This window comes from Perognathus longimembris, chromosome 7 (assembly GCF_023159225.1).
Source record: "Perognathus longimembris pacificus isolate PPM17 chromosome 7, ASM2315922v1, whole genome shotgun sequence".
Taxonomy (NCBI): domain Eukaryota; kingdom Metazoa; phylum Chordata; class Mammalia; order Rodentia; family Heteromyidae; genus Perognathus; species Perognathus longimembris.
Genome location: NC_063167.1, coordinates 33,244,566 through 33,265,452, shown reverse-complemented (window position 1 = coordinate 33,265,452; position 20,887 = coordinate 33,244,566). Strand labels below are relative to the sequence as shown.

Sequence of the window (20,887 nt, the reverse complement as noted above, 5' to 3'; positions counted from 1 at the left end):
TGAAAATGTGTTGTAAAAGGAAAAAGAAATGGAGAGATGGATTAGAGATGGTGCTTAGACAATGTCTTTTCCACTGGGTTGTAACTCCAACCAACATTATTTTTTGGTATACTTAATTCATCTGCCAAGGTTGCTTCTAACGAGGCAAATTCTAGACCCGATTCCTTTGTCCAAAGCAGTGACGAACAAAAACTGCTCTGGTTCTTAAGCTGGAATTTTAACTCCTTTGCCTTTCTTTCCCCTACCAAAATCCTAACTCCATCTTTCCAGTCTTTTTTAGTAGCTCCCAGCTATGGCAGGTCCTTTCCTTCCCCCTGGCACTCGTGCTCTATGTGTATACCACTCTCTTGATAACTACAGTTTTGTAATTGATACTGTTCAGTTTGGACTGCTCTGTCCTCAAATCTCACTTCGATTTCTTACTTGCCCAAAATGGACAAAGAGAAAATCATTCTTAAAAATGACCCTGCATGGACACATGGAGAATAGCAACAAGTAAAAATGGAGTTGTGTTTTTTTTTTTTTAAATCACTGTGATGCCAGTGATCACATGGTATAAAGAGGTAGATCAAAACTATTTATTGCCACATACTGAGTTCATCCTTTCTAGGGGTTTTTCTTTGCTGTGTCTGGTATTTCTTCATTCCTTTTGGGAGTGGGGTGGCCACAAATAGACATTTATAAAAATGCAATATAGCCAGGTGTTGCTGGCTCACATCTATAATCCTAACTACTCAGGAGGGTGACATCTGAGGATTACGGTCCAAAGCCAGTCCAGCAAAAGACTCATCTTCAATTGACCAAAGCTGGAAGCAGTGATTTGGCTTAAGTGGTAGAACACCAGCCTTGAGCACAAGAAATCAGGGACAGCACACAGGTCCTTAATTCAAACTCCAGAACCTGCACATGTGTACACACATGCACACTCACATATATACACATACACACACATGCACAAATGCAATGTAGCACTCCAGTTCAGCTGACTTCAATACCACCAGAACTAACTCTGTTCTGCCCTAGCCATGTTTCTTTCTCTTAAAACTCCATTGACAAGAAATGTACCCAAGGTCTAACGTATGAAACTGTAACCTCTCTGTACATTACTTTGACAATAAATAAGAAACAAACAAAACTCCAATGAAACAGAAATTTGAATTCCATGGGCAATCTAAATGCTTACAAAGCAAAAGTAAAAAGACATTGAAACAAACAAGATAGAAACCAAAATCAATTCTCTAAAGTCTATGGGGAAAACCTATCATTTCTACCCAGGGTGTGGTGTTCCTTGCCTGAGTTTTAAGTGGCATGAATCCTGTGAGCAACATACCACTTTTCTTCCTCTCTAGTTCGCAGAGGCTACAAGAGAAAAACCAAAGGACCTGGCTTGCAATGCCATCACCTTCCCACAGTGAGACAAACACACACACACACACACACACACACACACACACGTACGTGTGCGCGCATGCGTGTGTGAACGCGGCAACTGAAGATGTGTGTGTGCTTTCTCTCCTGGGTACTCAGATTATCCTGATAAGTATCCTTTCCCAACTGAAAAATGAAAACCGAATATCTCTGCAAAGACATTATTTAATAAGTAGCAGAGGTGTCCAAAAGCATTGTATGGGAATCTTAAGCCTGACATTTTCAGTAAATTTGTCTCTACCTTGAAGGAGGATGCAGGTTATGTCCCAGTGGATGACAAATATTGTTAGCTTTGCTTCCTTTTATACACAGGAGTCTTGTTTAAAACTATGTGCATTCTGTAGACTCTGGGAGGGCGGCCAGCAACCTCTACTCAGAGGAACATACTTCTACTTTGGGTTATGGGGACCGGTTTGAGCAGCGGTTTTCACTTTGTACATGCTTCTGAATAAAATCATGCTCTTGGAAACTAGGGTGACTCGCTAAGCTCCACCACCTACTAATGATAGTCCTGCCTGGGGAAGTTGTCTAGCCTTATTTAGCTTCAGTTTCTTCATCTAAGAAAATGGAGGCTGGTCTCCATGGTGAATGGAATAAGGTGTGTCTAGTGCTTACAGAACAAATACTTGCCAAATAGTGGCAATTATGTCTCAGTACTATATCACTTAAGTTTATGTCCAAATTTCTTTTTTTTGTGTTCTCATTGGCAACCCACAGCCAGGGGTGAGTCCAGCCTGCTGATAATGCAATCAACATAGTGTTTTCCTCTCAAGGGATCGGAACTTTATAGAAGCCAGGCCTTTTAAAGGAACCTGTTATAGTCTCTTGGGGAGTGGCTTGGGGTTGGCAAATCTTAATCTTGCATTCTTATCTCTTTATCACTCTCCCTACCCCCAATCCTCCCACTGGATATTTAGAACTCCTTGTAAACTTCACAGGATCGAGATGCATTGAGATCTGTAGGAGGTGTTGGAGGAAAAGGGGGGAATGGGATGTTAAAAATCAGGGCAACAAAAATACCTATGATGTCATTTACCCTGACTTCTGAACCACCAGCTAACTGCAGCCTTTCCACATGTCTGGTGTGATCCTTCACCTCTCCCAGCCTGTGTTATAACTTAACATCCAAAGCAGGCCTCAGAGGGTCTCCTGTGAGTGCTATCTCCCCTCCTTTCCTTTCCCCACAGCACCATCTCTCCCTCCTCTGACTTTTAGCATAGCCAATTAAACCTGAACAACTGGTGGATGGAGAAAATATGCTGCATCTATGGAATGGTACAGCAGGGACCAGTTTCACTGTTAATTTAAAATGCAAGAATTAATTAGGTAGTGTAAATGAAGAATTTAATAAGCACTCTTTACAGCCACAAGTTCTACTTTTATTAAGCACTGCTACCAAATGAGGACGAATATCTCTGGTCTCTATATTTTCCTGGCTCATTCGCATACGTTCTCTACAAATAAAAAAATTTTGTCTGAATTTTAAAAATTGCGTAATTATAAATTTATTCCTGAATTGTATTTCTGCTTTCAACTTATAACTTCTTCTTTAAGCTCAGATGCTACTGTATTATCTCTGCTTGTGCTGGAGAGGGTGCTAAACAAACCAAAGTCGACAATTTTGGTTTTTGTATACCAAATTAAAGGCTGTCTTCGAAGCTGTCACTCCTATTCAAATCTACTCGGTGAACTACCAAATTAGCATTCTTTCAGTAAAGGAATCTGCTTGTTTAAGCATGTGTCTTTAGAAAACAAGGAACAACACCATGAATCAGTATTTCTCAAAAACCTCACTACCATTCTCAAGGAGCCTTTCTGAAAAGGTGATTATTAATATCCACTAATATAGCTGGCAGAATACCTGCTTAGAAGGTAAAACTAAACCAAAAATACATTTTTATATAGGAGTGGGAGGGAGAATCATATGGTTAACTTGCCTTAATTTGGTTTGAATGATCATTCCATTACATAAAGATTATTCAGGAATCAAAATGTCAGCTTTCTTCAAGTATAGGCAATTCTGTTAAAGGATAGATGACTCAGTGGTCTGGGATGAAATCATTAAAGCCTGACCTCTACTTGGAGACTTTGATATAATTGTTCTGTCCTACTTGTTCTCCTGGAAGCATACTAGCTGTGTCTATGAAAACAACATCTTGCACTTACTGAAAAACTGCTATTGGGCTAGGTGCTATAAATGTAGCCTCTCATTTCATTCTGACAGCACACCCTTTGAGATGAGTAATATTTCCCAATGTTACAAATGAGGAAACTGTGTTTGGAGAGTTACGTGACTTACATTGTAGGGAGTAGTGCTGGATTTCAGTTTTGTGGTTTTATAAGGTACTTAACTTATAAGGAGTACACATTTACAGAATTACGAGAGTTGGAGAACATATATACGTTCACACATGCACTGTAGTCTCTGATTTAAAAATCAAGACGATGTATCTTATTTTAATCAAAGAATGTCCCTCTTTACTTCTAGAGGCAAATGTCTCATCAATCAAACAGTCCAGGAGAAACAAAAGCAAAGTTACCATTCACAACTGACAGAAATTCAAAGTTGATGCGAGTGAGTGATTCCAGGAGTGGAGTATCAGAAAGTACCAGCGCCACCATTCTCATTAGGTAGCCCAATATCTTCCTGAAAACATTCTCACTGCCAAAAAGATAGATCACAGGGAGATTTCTCCCTGAAGAATTATATTATCACTGTCTGGCAAACGTTAGGTCTTCAATGAACAGTTGTCAACAGGAAAAAACATCAGAACATGAACATCTTGAATATACTTTCAAGTAAAAAGTCCTTGAATTTTTAGCATGTCTTCAAAACAAATGAAGTATTTCCCTTGTATTGGAGAGTAGCTGTATTCTAGAATTATCTGCTCACTTGAGGGCCTGGGTCTCTCTAGGGATAATGAGCAAGTGTGTTACCATTCTACAAGTTCCTTGGGCTCCCTTTAAAACATATTGTATGGTAGAACACTGGACACACATAGGCCAAATATTTGAGAGGAGGATAAATGAATAAAACTAGTATGTATTGTAGAGAAAGAAGCTAAGGGCAGAGCTGAGAACTCAAGAGCAAGGAGTAAGGTGTCTAATTCAAAATGAGTGAGGGTAGAAACCAAGGATGACTGCCAGTGAATGTGAAAGAACTCCAAATGCTTCACAAACTTCCTAGTCCTTCTTCCCAATCTGTAATGGCTTCATGTGGTGTATGCATGTGCATGTGTCTCTGTGTTTTCATGTTTGTGTGTATCCATGCCCTCCATGCATGCAGAGTACATGATACAGATATTCAGGCATGCCACCCCACACAGGCATTTCACAACCAATGTCACACATCCGATGGAACAACGTGATCTGTGAATTTCCCAGCTTGGTATACTGAAGAAGAGCATACCTGTAATTTTGTCTCTCACAAGCTTGCAAGATTCGATTTCACCAATGCTCCCAAAGAGACTCCTGAATTCCTCTTGGGTCATATTCTGGGGTAAATAGTTGACAATGAGGTTGGTTTTGCTGTCATCTGTAGCTGCCCCGGTCTGCATGGGAGAAGGACAGTTTCTGTTGTTGTTAGAGGGTCCATTGCTTGTATTGGATGTCGGGCCATTTGACACCTGAGGCTCCATGGTGCTAATTATCTAAATAAAAATAATAATAAAAAAGAAGCAATTTTGAAATCCCAAAGAAACCACCACAATCTCTTTAAGAATTTTATTTTATTGTTTTGAAGAGAAAGAGAGCGAGATGAAGCAAAAGAGATTGGATTGTGAACACAGCCAATTTAGAAGCCTGTTTTAACCAAAATGTTAAACTCCTCTTGCTATTTTTAGGCCAGCCTGTAGATTTTGAACACAGACTAGAATGCAGTGGGAACTCTCCCATTATTTTGTTAATGAAAAGCTAATTCCTGTTTTCATTACACAATCACTCTCAGAAATGTATACTTAAGCCACACCAAATTATAATTAAAATGTAAAGTAATAATCATGATTAAAATTAGAGTTCCATTAAAGCTGAAATAAAGCTAACTATGGAGAGCTACACATTCACCAGATCAAATACAGTACCTGTGTATTAACTATCTTATAAAGTAAAATGACATTAAATTAAGTGGGGCTGCTCCATATGAGAAGTATTTAGATTTTACTTCCAAAATAAATTCATAAATACATGTGGGAGAGCTACAAAAAGCCATCGACTGCTTTTTTTTTGGTCTAGCCACGCTGTTACTATGTCTCCCAGACTTTTAATAAAACAAATAAGCAAACAAAAAGCATGAAGATAGAGGGTTTTAGGTCTCCACTTTAGATTCAGTGTACCCAGAATCTGTCATCTTGAATATTACTCTAAAAGGCTTTTCTCTGGATTTAAATATTTAATTAAGGTTTTCTTCAGATATATGAACTGTCCCAGGCAATATGCAAGGTAGTTCCAAAAATACAAAATAAAAACAGAATTTGGATCCTTGAGAACTTATAGGCTAAAGAGGGCATGAGCAGGTGGAAGGCTGGCAGCAGGACTGCAGGTATGTAGCACGGGAGCAGTTCCTCCTGCTGACAGCTTAGGGCATTCAGAGTAAGTACTTCAAAGATAGTGCTACAGTAAGATTTTACATGGAAAACGGGCTAAAACTCATGAAGGTAGATCATGATGATTCCCTAGAAGGGCTGAAAAAAAATCCTAGAAAATCCTAAAATCAGAGAGCCAGTTAATATTCTGATAGTTGAGATGAAGACCAAACTAGTCATGTCTAATGACTTTATCATTGCAGGAAAGTAGGACAGAGTCTGGACCTGCACCCAGGTTTCCTGCCTCGATGCAGCCCTTCAGTCTCAGCTTTTCATTGTATCTCATTATAATCCCCTAGTCATCTGTCGTGATACAGTTTCCATCTCCACTGGAATTATCAACTCCTTGGAAGAGAATGATGCTCTGCCACTCACTATTGGTGTGATGTCTGGCAAAGGATTTAACTCTAGGAGCCTCAATTTCCCTCACTAGAAAAATGAGAACAATGCCATTTGCTTAGTGAAATTGTGAAAAGGATATAGTGACACAACCATAGGCATAGTGGCTGAACAGTGGTGAAAACAACCACACTCATTGATAGTTCTTAGAGTCACACTGCCAATCACTTTTCTTACTTACTCTCAGCAAGAAGTCAATCAGGACTTTTAGACCAGGAAAACCAAGGCACAGAAGGTTATCTGATAATTAGTAGCTTCCATATTATTACTATTTGGCTGCTCAGAAAACTTCTGTGATAAAAGCATTTTCACTGAATATAATATGTATGCAGTAAAGTATACAAGTCTTAAGTCTCCAGTCCAAAAGAATGCTTACAAAGTGAACACATGCAGGTAACTATCTTTCATATGATGGCATACAACATGATTAGCCCCACAGAAATCTTCCTCTTCTTTTTTTTTTGCCAGTCCTGGGGCTTGAACTCAGGGCCTAAGCACTGTCCCTGGCTTCTTTTGCTCAAGGCTAGCACTCTGCCACTTGAACCACAGTGCCACTTCTGGCCTTTTCTATATATGTGGTGCTGAGGAATTGAACCCAGGGCTTCATGTATATGAGGCAAGCACTCTTGCCACTAGACCATATTTCTGGCCCAGAAATCTTCCTCATATGCTTTCCTCTAGCATTTAAATCACCTCTCACCAATGGAACATGATATTGACTTTTAACACATAGACTTGCTTGGAATCATACTATAGGTATGCTTTTGGTGCCCTTTCACATTATCTGAAGTATCATCTATGTTGTTACACGTACAATGGGTTCTTACAGTGGGTTATTATTGTCCATTGCCTCAGAGAATTCCATGGTGTGTAAACATAGCCATGTTTTCCACTTTGAATCATTGCCTAGGTTTTTTTTTTTTTTTTTTTTTTTTTTTTTTTTTTGCCAGTCCTGGGGTTTGAACTCAGATGCTGAGCACTGACCCTGGATTCTTTTGCTCAAGGCTAGCACTCTACCACTTGAGCCATAGTGCTACTTTTGGCTTTTTCTGTATATGTGGTACTGAGGATCGAACCCAGGGCTTCATCTAAGCTAGGCAAGCACTCTGCCACTAGGTTACCCTATGCCACTAGGCCATATTCCCAGCCCCTACTTTGAATCATTGTAGATAGATATTGCTTTTATAACCACTATGCATATGTCTTTTGGTGCCCATACATTTCTGTTCAGTATATTGCTAAAATACCAATTTTTAGGTCATATATACATATATATATATAGAGAGAGAGAGATGTTCAACTTTAGTCGATAATGTGAACACGTTTTTCAAAGTGGTTGTATCAATTTACACTCCTACCAGTAGAGAATGCAAGTTCCAGTTGCTCCATCTATATTTGGAGATTGGTTTTCAGCTTTGTTTGTACTTACATTTTTATTTGAGGTAGAGTGGCATGGTTTAAAAAAATGAAAAATTTTTCTTTGGTCAAAACAATAGTAGCCTTAAGATTCTAGTACTTTTGTCATGTGACCTCATATATAGTATTTCAATACTCTGAGTTTCCCTTCCTATTCTTCAAAACTTCATAGAATAAAACCTGACACACAATGTCATTTTTTAGGGTGAGAGTTGATGTATAAGAAGTGTCTAGAACACAAACTTTCTAGAGGCAGCATAGCTATTCTTTCTCATCATTCTCCACACAGGTAGTATCACTGTTTCATCTTTTGATGGTTACACATGGGAAATGAAACCAAAACAAAGACATGAAGTCTTGAGAAGAGCCAGGGAAATGCTGTAAAGCAAATTGAGAAGATGGTGAGCATCTAAGGTTCTTTACCATCATGTAAGCAACTTAAGTGGCTCCACTTCTCACATCACCAGAACTTTCTTCTTGGCTTCAGGTCAACTGTAGGATTCCAGATGGCTGGTCCAGACAGCAAGGAGAGAGCAAAAAGCTTCTGAGAAGAATCCTACTTCAAGCTCTCCTCAGAATTGATAGAAATGAAACCCAGAAACCTTATTCAGCTACTCTGCACTACAGATAAGAGTCAAGGAAAAAAAAATCAGGAGGGAAGGGAGCTGGGCCTCCAGAGTTTGGGCAGAGCCTCTGTTTGCTGTCCTCTTATTGCTTCTACAAACCAGCTGTGCAGTCAACAAACACAGAAAGTATGACCAACTCAGTAAGAAACCTGAAAATCAGAATGTGTGCTTTCTGGAGGCCTGGCTGGCAGAACCATCCACTGCACTTTGATTTACTGTCACTCTTACCCTCTATCCAATTCCCCCACCAAACCTACCATCTATAGAGCTTCAGTTTTGCTTATCACCTTTCTCAGGTTACCATTCTTCAGTGGCCTCCCACAGATAGCTAAAAAAAAAATCCTGTGCTAGAAAGCTGTTTTGGTTCAAATGATGGAGTATGTAGAAGAAAGAATATCACACTTAGGCATGGTGAGATTGGCTGGGACAGAAACTGTTGGAAGTTTTCTGAATGCTCATGTTACAGACAATGTGGCAAAAGCCAGCACTTGTCCATGTGAACATCTTCCAGGTTTACCTGTTCCTGGAAGGCTCTGGAAGTACGGAGGCTTACAACAAAGCACAATCTATTTCTCAATCGGCTTCTGAATCTCCTTACATCCTATGTGGGCATCTTAACTTATGTGAACTACCAGAGTTGAGAGCTAGCTCAAGATGAGACAACACTTTCTTTCAAGAGACATGAGATGTAGTGTTCACCACCCAGGTCTACTTCAACAAGCTGTAGCTACCAACAGCTCATGTTCTTGTGTGGTGAGATGGAGCCCTCTTGTCTCTACACATATACACTATACAGTTGGTTATCCTTCATGTATTAGAAAGAACTGATAAACACAGACATCATGCATACATCCAGTTTTCTCAAAATGTATAGTTTGAAAGCTGAGAAACACTTGCAAACATGTCCATATACATCCTATAATAAGTCCCCTCACTGGTCTGATGGATGCCTTCCACAATGCCACACAGGCTTGGGAAAAACACAAGTCAGAAATTCAAAACATCAGCATCAAATATGCCATGAAAATATAACCAAGGAGATTTTAGAACATTGTCTAGAAGATGAAAGAAGCTGCTAATAGATGAAGATATTGGATGCATAAGGATCCAATACAGAGGATACCTGTATTGTCTATTTGGGGAACAAAGCAGTTGTAGGAAGCCCTTTCTCCAATAAGCTCAGAGACTGGCTGGACAAAAGCAGAACACTTACTTCCTCAGGCTAATGCCTTTGATATTCTAACCACCTAATCTTCATTGTAAATAAATATGTCAGTGCCTCAAGTGTGCATATGTACATTAATGAAACATTCTGTGTGGGACTCACAGCCAACTTTGCAGCTGACCAGATTCCAAACCCCTCCCTTGCCCTCTCCTTCTCTCTTCTGAACGACAAGAAAGAAAATTGCAGTCAGCAACTAGGATGGAGCATTGAGGTGGTTCAGTTGACTTCAAAGCCTAATGGTTGTACAAAGCACTACATTAAATCTTTTATGTTCTCCTGATATATTTTAAGAAACATTATACAGGCAGAAAATTTCAGGGATAAACTATTAGAGCAGTGCACAATAACGGAGGCACTCAAATCCTGTCATTGTAAATGTCGATGGTTTGAATGACTAATTACTCACACTCAACACATTAACCTCACCCCTCCCACCACTCTTTTCTGCAAAACATATAACAAAAGCAAGAGGGAGGGCCTCAGACATGCAGCTGCCAGATCATCACCGGGGTTGTTACTGTTTATTTCTGCAGAAGGGAGGTAAGGAGAGCAGAGGCTGCACCAGCCCTTTTCTCACGGTACTTCTGAGGGGTGTGTGTGTGTGTGTGTGCGTGCGTCGCACGCGCATGTGTGTGTGTGTGTGTGGTGTGTTGGGGGGTACGCTAACTTTCTCTGCCATTCACGGCACCTCAGTTGCCACAATCCAGGGTTTTTATATCAGCTCATGGTACTGTTAACTCTATTTCTTAAACGTGCCAAGTTGTATGCATAGTTGTTATTTTAAAAGGGCTTATTTCTGCACTGGCTAGATCTGGGTATATGAGATAAATAGAGATGGAGGCTAGGTATGCCGGGCACTGTGTTAGGCCCTGGGAAAAGAGAGATAAAGAAAGAAATAAGCTGACCATGAGTCCACAGTATGGTACACAACAGATATCAGAGCACAGTAGGGAATCAGAGCCAACTCCATAGTTTTAATATGAGGAAGAGGAAGCCCAGAAGACAGCAACGATTTGCCCATGGTCACATCCTGACTTAGAGGTTGAGATTGGCTGCAGCCCAGGTCCACAGGTATTTCGCTTGTGTCCTCCAGTGACAGCATATCCAAATGGCCATTTGGATAAACATTTGCTTTTGAGGTTCTTGGGCTATGGAGCGAGGGCCATGGCATACACTGGATAGAGGCGGGGAAGACACCTGTACCCTCAGATAATCCTATGTGCACCGTTTCACAGTTCATAGAGAGCAGAGGCCTGAGCTGTGAGGCCCACAGCAAGAGATCACACTTTTTATAACGATGGTATCCATCAACGATATACACTAAGGCCTGACCAACCACCTGTAGGTTCTGGATACCAGACTGATGAATGAATGGAAGTCCACATAAGTCCAATAGCTCACTGGGCTTCCTGAACTACCCTGTGAAATATAAGCCTACAAAATAGTGTCATTCCCATTTTTTGGAAATACTGGGTTTGAATTCAGAGTCTCAAGGTTTGCAAGGCAGGCACTCTACCACTTAAGTTACTCTTAACCCATTTTTGCTTTTGTTGTTCTTAATTGCCCCCCCCCCGCCTCCCCCCTGCCTCCCCAGGCTAGCCTTAGTCCATGATCCTCCTACCTATGCCACCAGAGAAACTGGGATTACAGTTGTCAATCATCATACTCGACTTCCTTGTTGAGATGGAGTCTTGCTAACTTTTTGTCTGGGCTAGCCTGGAGACCTAGGAACTGTGGTTCTCCTGATCTCTGTCTCCTGAGTAGCTAGGATTATAAGTATGAGCCACAGTGCCCAGCCAGCCTCGATTTTCTATATAATAAAAGAGGCTAGAACAGGCAAGTTACCAGTTACTTACTGAGTAGCTGTTTATGCCAAGTATACATTTAGATATTATTTCAAAAGCAGACTTTAATTTCTTCTGTTGTGGTAGAAAACATAAAATCAGTTATCTTAGCTATTTTAAGCATGCAATTTAGTGGAGATATATATATATATATATATATATGTATGTTGGTATATAATACCTATCAACATCTATCTCTGGCATTCTTTTCATGTTGCACATCTGAAACTATATCCCTCATACAACAATTGCCCATTTCCCTCAAACCCTAGCCCCTGGCGTCAATCAATCTACATTTTGTCTCTTATTTCAAGCTGGAGGGTTGAACCTTCCTCTGGCATGGGGCCCAGTAAAAAGTCTGTTGAATGCCTTGGCCCTTTCTGCCCCCAGAAAAGCCAATCTTTTGTTTCCATATCAAAAGCCCTCAAATAGACCCTTCCCATTTAAGGCTGTGACCCTTTTGGAGCACTTTCATGTAGATTCACAGCCTTTTAATGTTTTTGCTAGGGACATTTAGAACCCTGTTTCAGCCTATCTCCTCCACCTACCTCCCATTACCCTACTCGCCACGCTAGGATGGTGAGAACGATTAAGCAGACTGACATTGCATAGTGTCCATTGCCTGCACTGGGCCCCTCCACTCTCTCACCTCACCTTCACTGAAGGAATCACCAGCAAGATGGAAGAATCTAATAGTTTGGGGGCAGCCTTTGGTCCTACTGGCATTCCCACGGTACCTGCCTTCACAGACCTGTCATGAAGGCTGAGAGAGACTATGAAAAGGGGACCCTCAGCACTTTGCTGGCATGGTAATCTCTCCACAGATGTTAGGGATGAATGATACTATAAGAGAACTGGAAAAAGGTAAAAGTGAATACATACCACACTAGGTTGGGAGTTAGATGAGAAAAGCTAGGAGTAGCAAATTAATCAAAGGGCAAAAATCTTTCTTTCCATCCCAAATCATTCTTTTCACATAACGTTTTGCTCTTAGAATGTATTCATCTGTTAATAAACCACATAGTGCCAAAAGTTCTACATATCAGAGGGGGGCAATGAAAATGCAACAGTGGCCAGGAAAGTCCTTGCAGTATAATAAGCAAGATTATTCTAAAAACCTAAAAGTATACTTAGAGAGTAAAGTATTAAAATGTATATATAGCCTCTTTAATATTTCTTCCAACAACTCATGCATTCTTTAAACCTTTCTCCATCCTCCACTCATCATTGGCTTTGATTTGCTCACTTTGTGGGGCTGGGGTTCCAGGACTGCTAAGGTCAGTCATTGTCTTAGGGCCCCCATGTGCCACATCCAAGGTGATGCTCCAGTTAACTCATCAATCTTGCCAGTCGTACCCTAGGGTGCCCTTGCTCTAGTATTGTCCATAAAAATGGCAGCCTGACAATAAGTTTATTGTTTGGCATTTCTGTTATCTTAACCTACTTTACACTTTGGGGATTTAGTTCATGAGACAAATAAAAGGTTCGAATGTTAGGTAGAACTCACTCCTGTCATTCAGGCCTTGGGAGTCCAGTGCAGGGGCCCTGCGCACCCACCACCTTGCTCTCAGCAGTCCTCAGCCTCTGCTTGTCTGGTGCAGGTGTGGTCTCCCTGGCTCCACTTATGCCAAAACATCAAGATGAAAGAATCACAGAAGGTCACAAGAATATAAGGTTTCTTTTTCAAATACTCCCTGCTTGGACTTTCAAACCTCCTTAAATGTCAACAGTCCAAGAAACTAGAAAGACGCACAGGCATTATACTGAGAGGAGACACATCTCGGGTATGTCCCTCGAACACACACACACACACACACACACACACACACACACACACACACACACCCCTTATTAAATATTTTAATGAGTATTTCTAAGATTCAGAGGGCTTTTGAAAATTTATATATAAAGGCTAACCCTTATGTAACAGAGCAAGCACTCCCAAGAGCATGAGGAATAATGTTTACTGAGGGCAGTCACTGAATCAAACCATTAAAGAAATAGATTTAAATTATTCATGAGAACAAAAATAAAAGTCCTAATTCTCTTTGTAGGCATTTCCCACTTAACCCTTATAAAATTCTGACATGCAGTATGTTACACTCTGGCGGAACAGCCCAGACTCCTGCATCTCACCCGCCTTTTAAAAAGCCTGAAAAACAAATCCCCAAAGTTAGAAAATTACACAGCAGGCTTTGTGTTCCTGAAGATAGACCTTATTTTTAGGAATAATTCCTCACTCTTTTTTTTCTTGCTCCTTAAAAGATACCAAGAAAAGGGCTGTTCAGCTTCCCAATTTCTTTAAAGTTTCTTCCACCAGTTCATAAAATATCCACTCTCTTCTCCTTTCTTTCTTTCCCCCCACCCCCCAAGAGGCTTAAATTTGCTCCAGTCCCTTGAGGTTAATTTTTTTTTCTAAGTGCAACACATTCCCACTTGTGACTCAACTGTGGTAGAGTCACATGTTATTAATGGGGCTCAAGAGGAAGGGCTGAGATGGATGATTGGATCACTCCAGGAAAAGGAGGTTTGGCAACACCCATCTCCCATCAAGTTTCACATCATGACTCACAAAGACCCCCGGAATAGGGGATCCTTGCTGGAGAGGCCAATCCAGGTCCCCTAAGCCATTCAGGTTATTCTGGTAGCTAGAACACTCTAGAAAAAACATTAATTACAACAGGGGGAAAACTTTGACAGTTTAATAATACCTTTGGGCAGACGCACAAATAAGCTGAAAGACCTATTTACTCTAGGAAGTTAGGTGGTAATAAATTCTCAGCATATCCTTAAGACAAGTGTATTTGATTCAACACAAGTTTATTGAATGTGATTAGAGGCCAAGGCATTGTTGTCGGAATTGGGGAAACAAAAGCAATCTGGTCCCTGCTTTAATCTTGGGTTCAAGCTGAGAGGATGGCACAGAAGGGCAGGTAAACAAATAATTAATCACAACCAATTGTACACACTCCTTTTAAAAAAAGTAATTCATCTGCATTTTTCCTAATGATTTCCTCTTCTCATCCAAAGCACATAAACTGAATACATCCAGAGTCACCCTATGCCATTCTGAGCTGGCAGTCTCATAAATGCCTCTGTCCTAAACAAACGCTGTCTGTATGGGGGAGGGAAGCTCAAGAAGCCCCTCCTATGAGATACCATCTTCACTGGAGATGAGCACCAGGCATAGCAAAAAGTATTCTCAGTGGAGATCGTCAATGCTTTTAGAATACCGGGAGCCACTAGAGAGAACAAGAGGCATCAATACTTTTAAAAAGCAAGGCCAGCATAGATATGAAAAGCATAATCAAAATTTAATTTCTCTTAGGCATAATTCACAAATTCACCAAAATCCAAGTTTTTAATTATTTTCCCTGGATAGGCCATGCACATTTCTTCTCTTAAATAAAATACTAGCCTCCTTTACGTGTCATAGCACTGCTTTGCAGTCTCACTTTGAGTCTGAAAGGATTTCCTAGTGTGTCCATTCTGGCACAATGCTGATAAAAAATCTTGGGTATCTGATTTTTCTCAGACTTAAAATTTTTTTTTATTTATTGTCAAGGTGATGTACAGAGGGGTTACAGTTTTATATGTAAGGCAGTGAGTATATCAGACCTTTTTTATTTTGGCAAACTCTTTAGAAGGGAGGGACAGCTTGATCACCTGGCTCATTATACAAATGAGGTTTCCATTTCCTCCAATTTAGCTCTCTTCTCCAAAATGATCAATAAAACAAGATAACCTCAAAGTTCCAACAAGATTTCTTTGTTAAAGTTGTTATTTTTAAAATGACAAATATTTAAATATACATACAATTATTTTTTGTGAACAAGCTCCAGTTTCCTGCAAAGATATTAGCACAATAAAAATAAATAAACTGGAAAGCAATTTCTTTCATCATCCTACCCACTAAGCCCTTCTGAACTCTGAATGTTTAATGTAGATAAAATAACCTAAGTACCTAATGATAAGCTACAGTACCTGTTGGGTGGGAACCGGTTGTGAAAGTAAATATGTTATCATCATCTTCCACACAAAGAGCAGTTAATGAATCACTGGAAAAACTGAACACAGACTGATTAAGTCGGATTTATCTTCTGAATAAATGCATAAGCAATAGCCAATGGCACAATCCATGTAAACATAAGTATCATATATTTACACAATGCCTTGGCTAGTAGCTCAGACAGTGAGTAAATGCATAGAAATTTAGCTGTAAAAAAGAAAACAAATCTCTACCTTTGGTATGCACCTATATTAAGTTTCTCTAATCTATGTATATATATATATATAAAATCAATATTTGTTTTCCTAGAGGATGAGGAGATGAGCAACAATGGAGTAGAGGGAGGCCCTAGAAAAATCTGTGCTGAGAACCTCCTTTTTCAAGAGGAATTGTAAAATGCCAATGGCTCTTCCAATTGTACAATTCAAAAGAGAGGTTATTTAGGGCATTCGGAAGGTAAACATACTGAATGAAATACAACAATTCTCATCATCTCAATGTATGTATAAGTAGTCATGGTAAATGATACTATGGACAAGTCACACAGCCTCTTTGCCTGTGTTCATGTCTATTAGTAAAAAGGAAAACTTCAGTGTCAGGTTCCCTTCCTTCCTTCCTTCCTTCCTTCCTTCCTTCCTTCCTTCCTTCCTTCCTTCCTTCCTTCCTTCCTTCCTTCCTTCTTTCCTTCCTCCCTCCCTTCCTTCCTCCCTCCCTCTCTCTCTTCCTTCTTCCCTTCCTTCATTATTTCCTTCCTTCTTGCTTCATTTTCTTTTTCCTTTCTTTCCTTCTTTATCTTCTTCCCCTCTCTTTTTCACACACACACACACACACACACACACACACACACACACACACACACACCTCAGCACTACAAAGAAGGGCTTTTTGATGCTAAGAGAATTTCATCTATTATACTGCCTCTTAGAGTGGGTTAGGCACTCCTCCTTTTTTCTGGGACTTTTCTGGAAAGGTAGAATAGGCAAGTAAAAGTAGACTCCATTAAATTTCATGTTGGTGAGCACTTGGATCTGAGAGATGTGTATCTTTTTTTTTTTTTTTTTTTTTTTTTTGACAGGCTAGCCAGAAACTTGCTGGGCAGGCCAAAGCTGGCCTCAGACTCATAATCTTCCTCCCTCAGCCTCCCAAGTGTTGAGACTACAGTGTGTACGATCATGCATGGCTGAGAATCATCTCTGATGGGTGACATGCTTACACAGAAAAGAGAAATTCAAGAGTTGTAACTGCCAACAAAGTGGTCTTTCTTACCATTATGGGTAGAAAGAAACTGGCACAGGCTTTCTGTATTCTATCTTCCTATTCCTGAACCCAATAGTCTATTCTGAAACTCAGAAGAGACTCCAAAATAATGAGTTATACGATGGTTGAAGAACTTACAATACAGTTTTTTTTCTTTTCTTTTTTTTGGCCGGTCCTGGGCCTTGGACTCAGGGCCTGAGCACTGTCCCGGCTTCTTTTTGCTCAAGGCTAGCACTCTGCCACTTGAGCCACAGCGCCACTTCTGGCCATTTTCTGTGTATGTGGTGCTGGGGAATTGAACCCAGGACCTCATGTATACAAGGCGAGCACTCTTGCCACTAGGCCATATCCCCAGCCCCTACAATACAGTTTTAGATATGGTATTTTGCAATTGCTAAAATCATGTATAGATGTGTATTGCACTTATCCTGGGGCTTGAACTCAGGGCCTAGGCACTGAGCTTTTTTGCTCAAAGCTAACATTCAACTACTTTAGTCACAGATCCATTCTGGCTTTTTTTGGTGGTTATTTAGAGATTAGAGTCTCATGGCCTTTCCTGCCTGGGGTGGCTTTGAATGACATTCCTCAGATCTCAGCCTCCTAAGGAGCTAGGATTACAGGCATGAGCCACCAGTGTCTGGCTATGTTGTACTTTTATAACAGAAGAAAATCTGTGTGATCAATGTAGAAAAAGAAGGGACAGAGGGGCTGGGGATATGGCCTAGTGGCAAGAGTGCCTGCCTCGGATACACGAGGCCCTAGGTTCGATTCCCCAGCACCACATATACAGAAAACGGCCAGAAGTGGCGCTGTGGCTCAAGTGGCAGAGTGCTAGCCTTGAGCGGGAAGAAGCCAGGGACAGTGCTCAGGCCCTGAGTCCAAGCCCAGGACTGGCCAAAAAAAAAAAAAAAAAAAAAAAAAAAAAAAAGAAAAAGAAGGGACAGAAATTGATTATCTCAATTATAGAAACATACATATAGTAGGAAGGAAAAATTAAAAAAAATGCTAGCCACAAATGGTAGGATGATAGTTGATTAGTATACTTTACTCCATCTTTATTTTACCATTTTTTGGTCTTGTTTTTAAAGTGAGAATATAGCACTTTTGTAATCTGAAAGGAAGTTATTTTTTAAAAGCATAAAGACAGTGTCAAGTCCTTCAAGCCAGTTTGGAGCTACAGTATTAAAAAATGATTCTCTCTCCTCCCCAGAGTCATCCTGCAGAATGTCTTCTTGGCCACACTCTGTTTGTTCCTATGCTAGAGGACATATGGGAGCCCAAATGAATAAAAATTGTATTTCTTGAAACAGTCTCTGGTTCCATCTCCCCGTCACCTAAATCACTGTGAATTAGCAAGGTTACAGTACCAAGTCTGCCGGTCCCCTGGAAGCAACCTTCATGAAGACAGCAGGAGAGAAGATGATTTATAAGAAAAATCAGGAAGTGGAAAGTACTGATCTGTTCTAAAAGCTCCTGCTGACAAATTCTGATATTATGAACATTCTGCACTTGGACAAAAGCTCCCACTTTTCTTAATTACATGGTTTGAGCAGGAGCCTGCTTTCTGGATCTGCCCAATCACACAACCAACAGCCATTTATTTTCCCAACTGCAGCTGCCAAAATTCCCCCGATCTCTGTTCTGTGCTCCATCTTCAAGGACGCCGTGTGTGTATGGCGTTATCAAGCGGCATTCCACAGTATGCCCCACCCCCCCTCTCATGGAGATTCTTCTAATGCATTATTTATCAAAATTTCATGAACAAAAAGCGAAGTAGGGAGGGAAGGAAGTTACAAGTATAAGGATATTTGTCTGCTTTGAAGCAAATTCTTTGTTGTGACAATATCACATTATAGTCCCTGTTCTGTGTGTGAAGGTTTGTTCTTGTTTTATGGACACAGAATCTAGAAATTCCTAGCATCTCTCGTTTGAATACTGGTAGGAAAAAGGATGCCAAATCCATGGCCCCACATGTAAAGAACATTAGGACACCAGGGCATTTTTTTGTGTGGTAAATACCAACCTTACTTCTAAATGTAGCTTATGTATTTTTTATACTCTCAATCTCTTCATTGTTCTATTTTTTTTAAAAAAAACCTTTCTACCATATGTTTAATGATTTGCTTTATAAAAATAAAACTTTAATTATAACAGCGACTAAATAATATTTTTGTCCTCACAAACAAGCTTTTGTTCTTTTCAAAATATGCGTTGGAAGCCCCACTAATTGGGCAAGAGTCACACTGACTTTTAAAATTCACAAATAATGAGACTTTTATACACATACGTAAAGTTTCCAAAATATTACCTTTGTATTATAATTCAAACTGTGTCATAAGTAATCCTCAGATCAGACTCTTTCAAGGCTGGTTTACTATGTCCCTGACAATACTTTGGGCATGTGTATGGAGCTAAGGCTTCATATACTTCTTACTCTTCTCTGAAGAGTTTACTTCTTTGAGAGGGATCCTAGTCCTTTGAAATTATAGCTGCCAAGAAGTTGGCTTGATAAACTCTTCCAGTTCTAGGTATATTCTTTTTATTCCAGAAAGGCCCATATATATTTTAAAAAGCTAACAAGCATTAATGGTACTATGTTGCTTCATTTGAACAGCCCCTCCTCACAACAGAAATTCTTAAATGAAAACCAAATCTCTTCCAAGAAGAAAAGCAATACAAAGAAACAAAAGGCAAGCTAAGTTCTATGACAGGAATCCATTTCTTCAATAGGCTAGAAAGCCATTATGTTAAGTGCCTGGAATATGAAGGAAGAGGAAAAGAGTTCCCTTTTGCAAGGAAGTAAATAAATAAGTAAATGAGTAATTAATACATAATGTCATAGATGAAGGAATGGAAAACTGTGTACTAAGTGCTTTGCAAAGGCCCTGCCAGAAAAGGCAAATGCTTGATATATGGATATTCTGTTGTAATGCTGATTAAACTGTACTTTTGGGTTATCTAGGAGAATGTTTAGTCAAACAATTACCATTAGTTCCTCTCAAGACTGCCATAACTAGTTCATCTATAGGGTGAAAGATGTCTGCTGCATTACTTCACTGCAACCTCAGACAACTTGGCTAAGTAGCTATCGTTATTTCTTCTATTCACAGAAATAAAAAGTATGGTCACTCTACATGATGGAAGTAGGTATCCAGCCATTCAGCTAAAACTTCAATATGAACACAAATCTAAAATAAAAAATCCTGTGCCCTTTCTTAAATTAAGTCAGAAAACTCTTCCTAGAAGCACAAAATAGAACTTGGTAGTCCTAGAAAAAAAAATGATCTGACCTGATTAAAACAATCTAGCCAATGTATCTACTCTCTACTAGTTGGAAAATACTGCCAAATAAATAGATGTTACAGGAGGGATATTACTTCAAAACTACTTGGTGAAATGGGAAGAACACAAGGTTTGAAATTTATCCAACCTGGGTTTGTAAGCCAGCTCCAACCTTGACCTTTATTTAGTCATTTAAGACTCTGTGAAAGATCTGAGCCATTCTATCTTCATTGTGAGGATTGAAAATAACAAACTGAAGGCATCTGGTCCATAACTTGGCACACAGCATAAAATACATTCAATACACATTCATTTCCTATGCCCAAATCCTCATGTTCTGCAAGTACATGCCCAGTACAATGTGCTGCAGGTGGCAAAGTTGACTGACCTTAGGGATCGTAATATTTATCCCTGAAAGTTAGTTTCTAAAATATAAAAGAGACACTTAAGCTAGAAATTTGTGGCTCATGCCTTTAATTCTAGCTATATGGGAGACCGAGACCTGGAGAGTCAAAGCCAGCCCATGGAGGAACGTTGATTGCCAGTTCCAGCAAAAAACCAGGCCCAAATGGTGACCAAGGAAGCTGAGTGCAAGGCCATGAGTTTCAGTCCAGTACAGGAACATATACAAAAATAGTCCTACTCTCATCTAGGCCAGAAGTTACTACCTCCATCTTCACAATGCTTCATAAACGTTCACCAAGAACTTGTCATAATAACAGCAAATAGGAAGACAAAGGAGTAAAGGGAGAAGATCTGATTGAACTCGAAAAAGTAAATAATGAAAGTACTGTTTTCTTTATGTTCACAATCACAATTTC

General features: G+C 39.9%; 1 protein-coding gene across 8 annotated transcripts in view; it reads right to left on the bottom strand.

Annotated features, from left to right (window-relative positions):
* Positions 1 to 20,887, bottom strand: part of Elavl4 (ELAV like RNA binding protein 4) — a 92,619-nt gene that overhangs the window by 47,869 nt on the left and 23,863 nt on the right. For 5 of the 8 annotated variants that reach the window (XM_048349902.1, XM_048349906.1, XM_048349904.1 and 2 more), the window contains exon 2: positions 4,838 to 5,078. In XM_048349902.1, the coding sequence (XP_048205859.1) occupies positions 4,838 to 5,078 (241 nt within the window). Of the gene's footprint in view, positions 1 to 4,837; positions 5,079 to 10,412; positions 10,422 to 20,887 lie in introns of those variants that run through there. The other 3 variants (XM_048349909.1, XM_048349907.1, XM_048349908.1) reach the window with 1 other exon arrangement.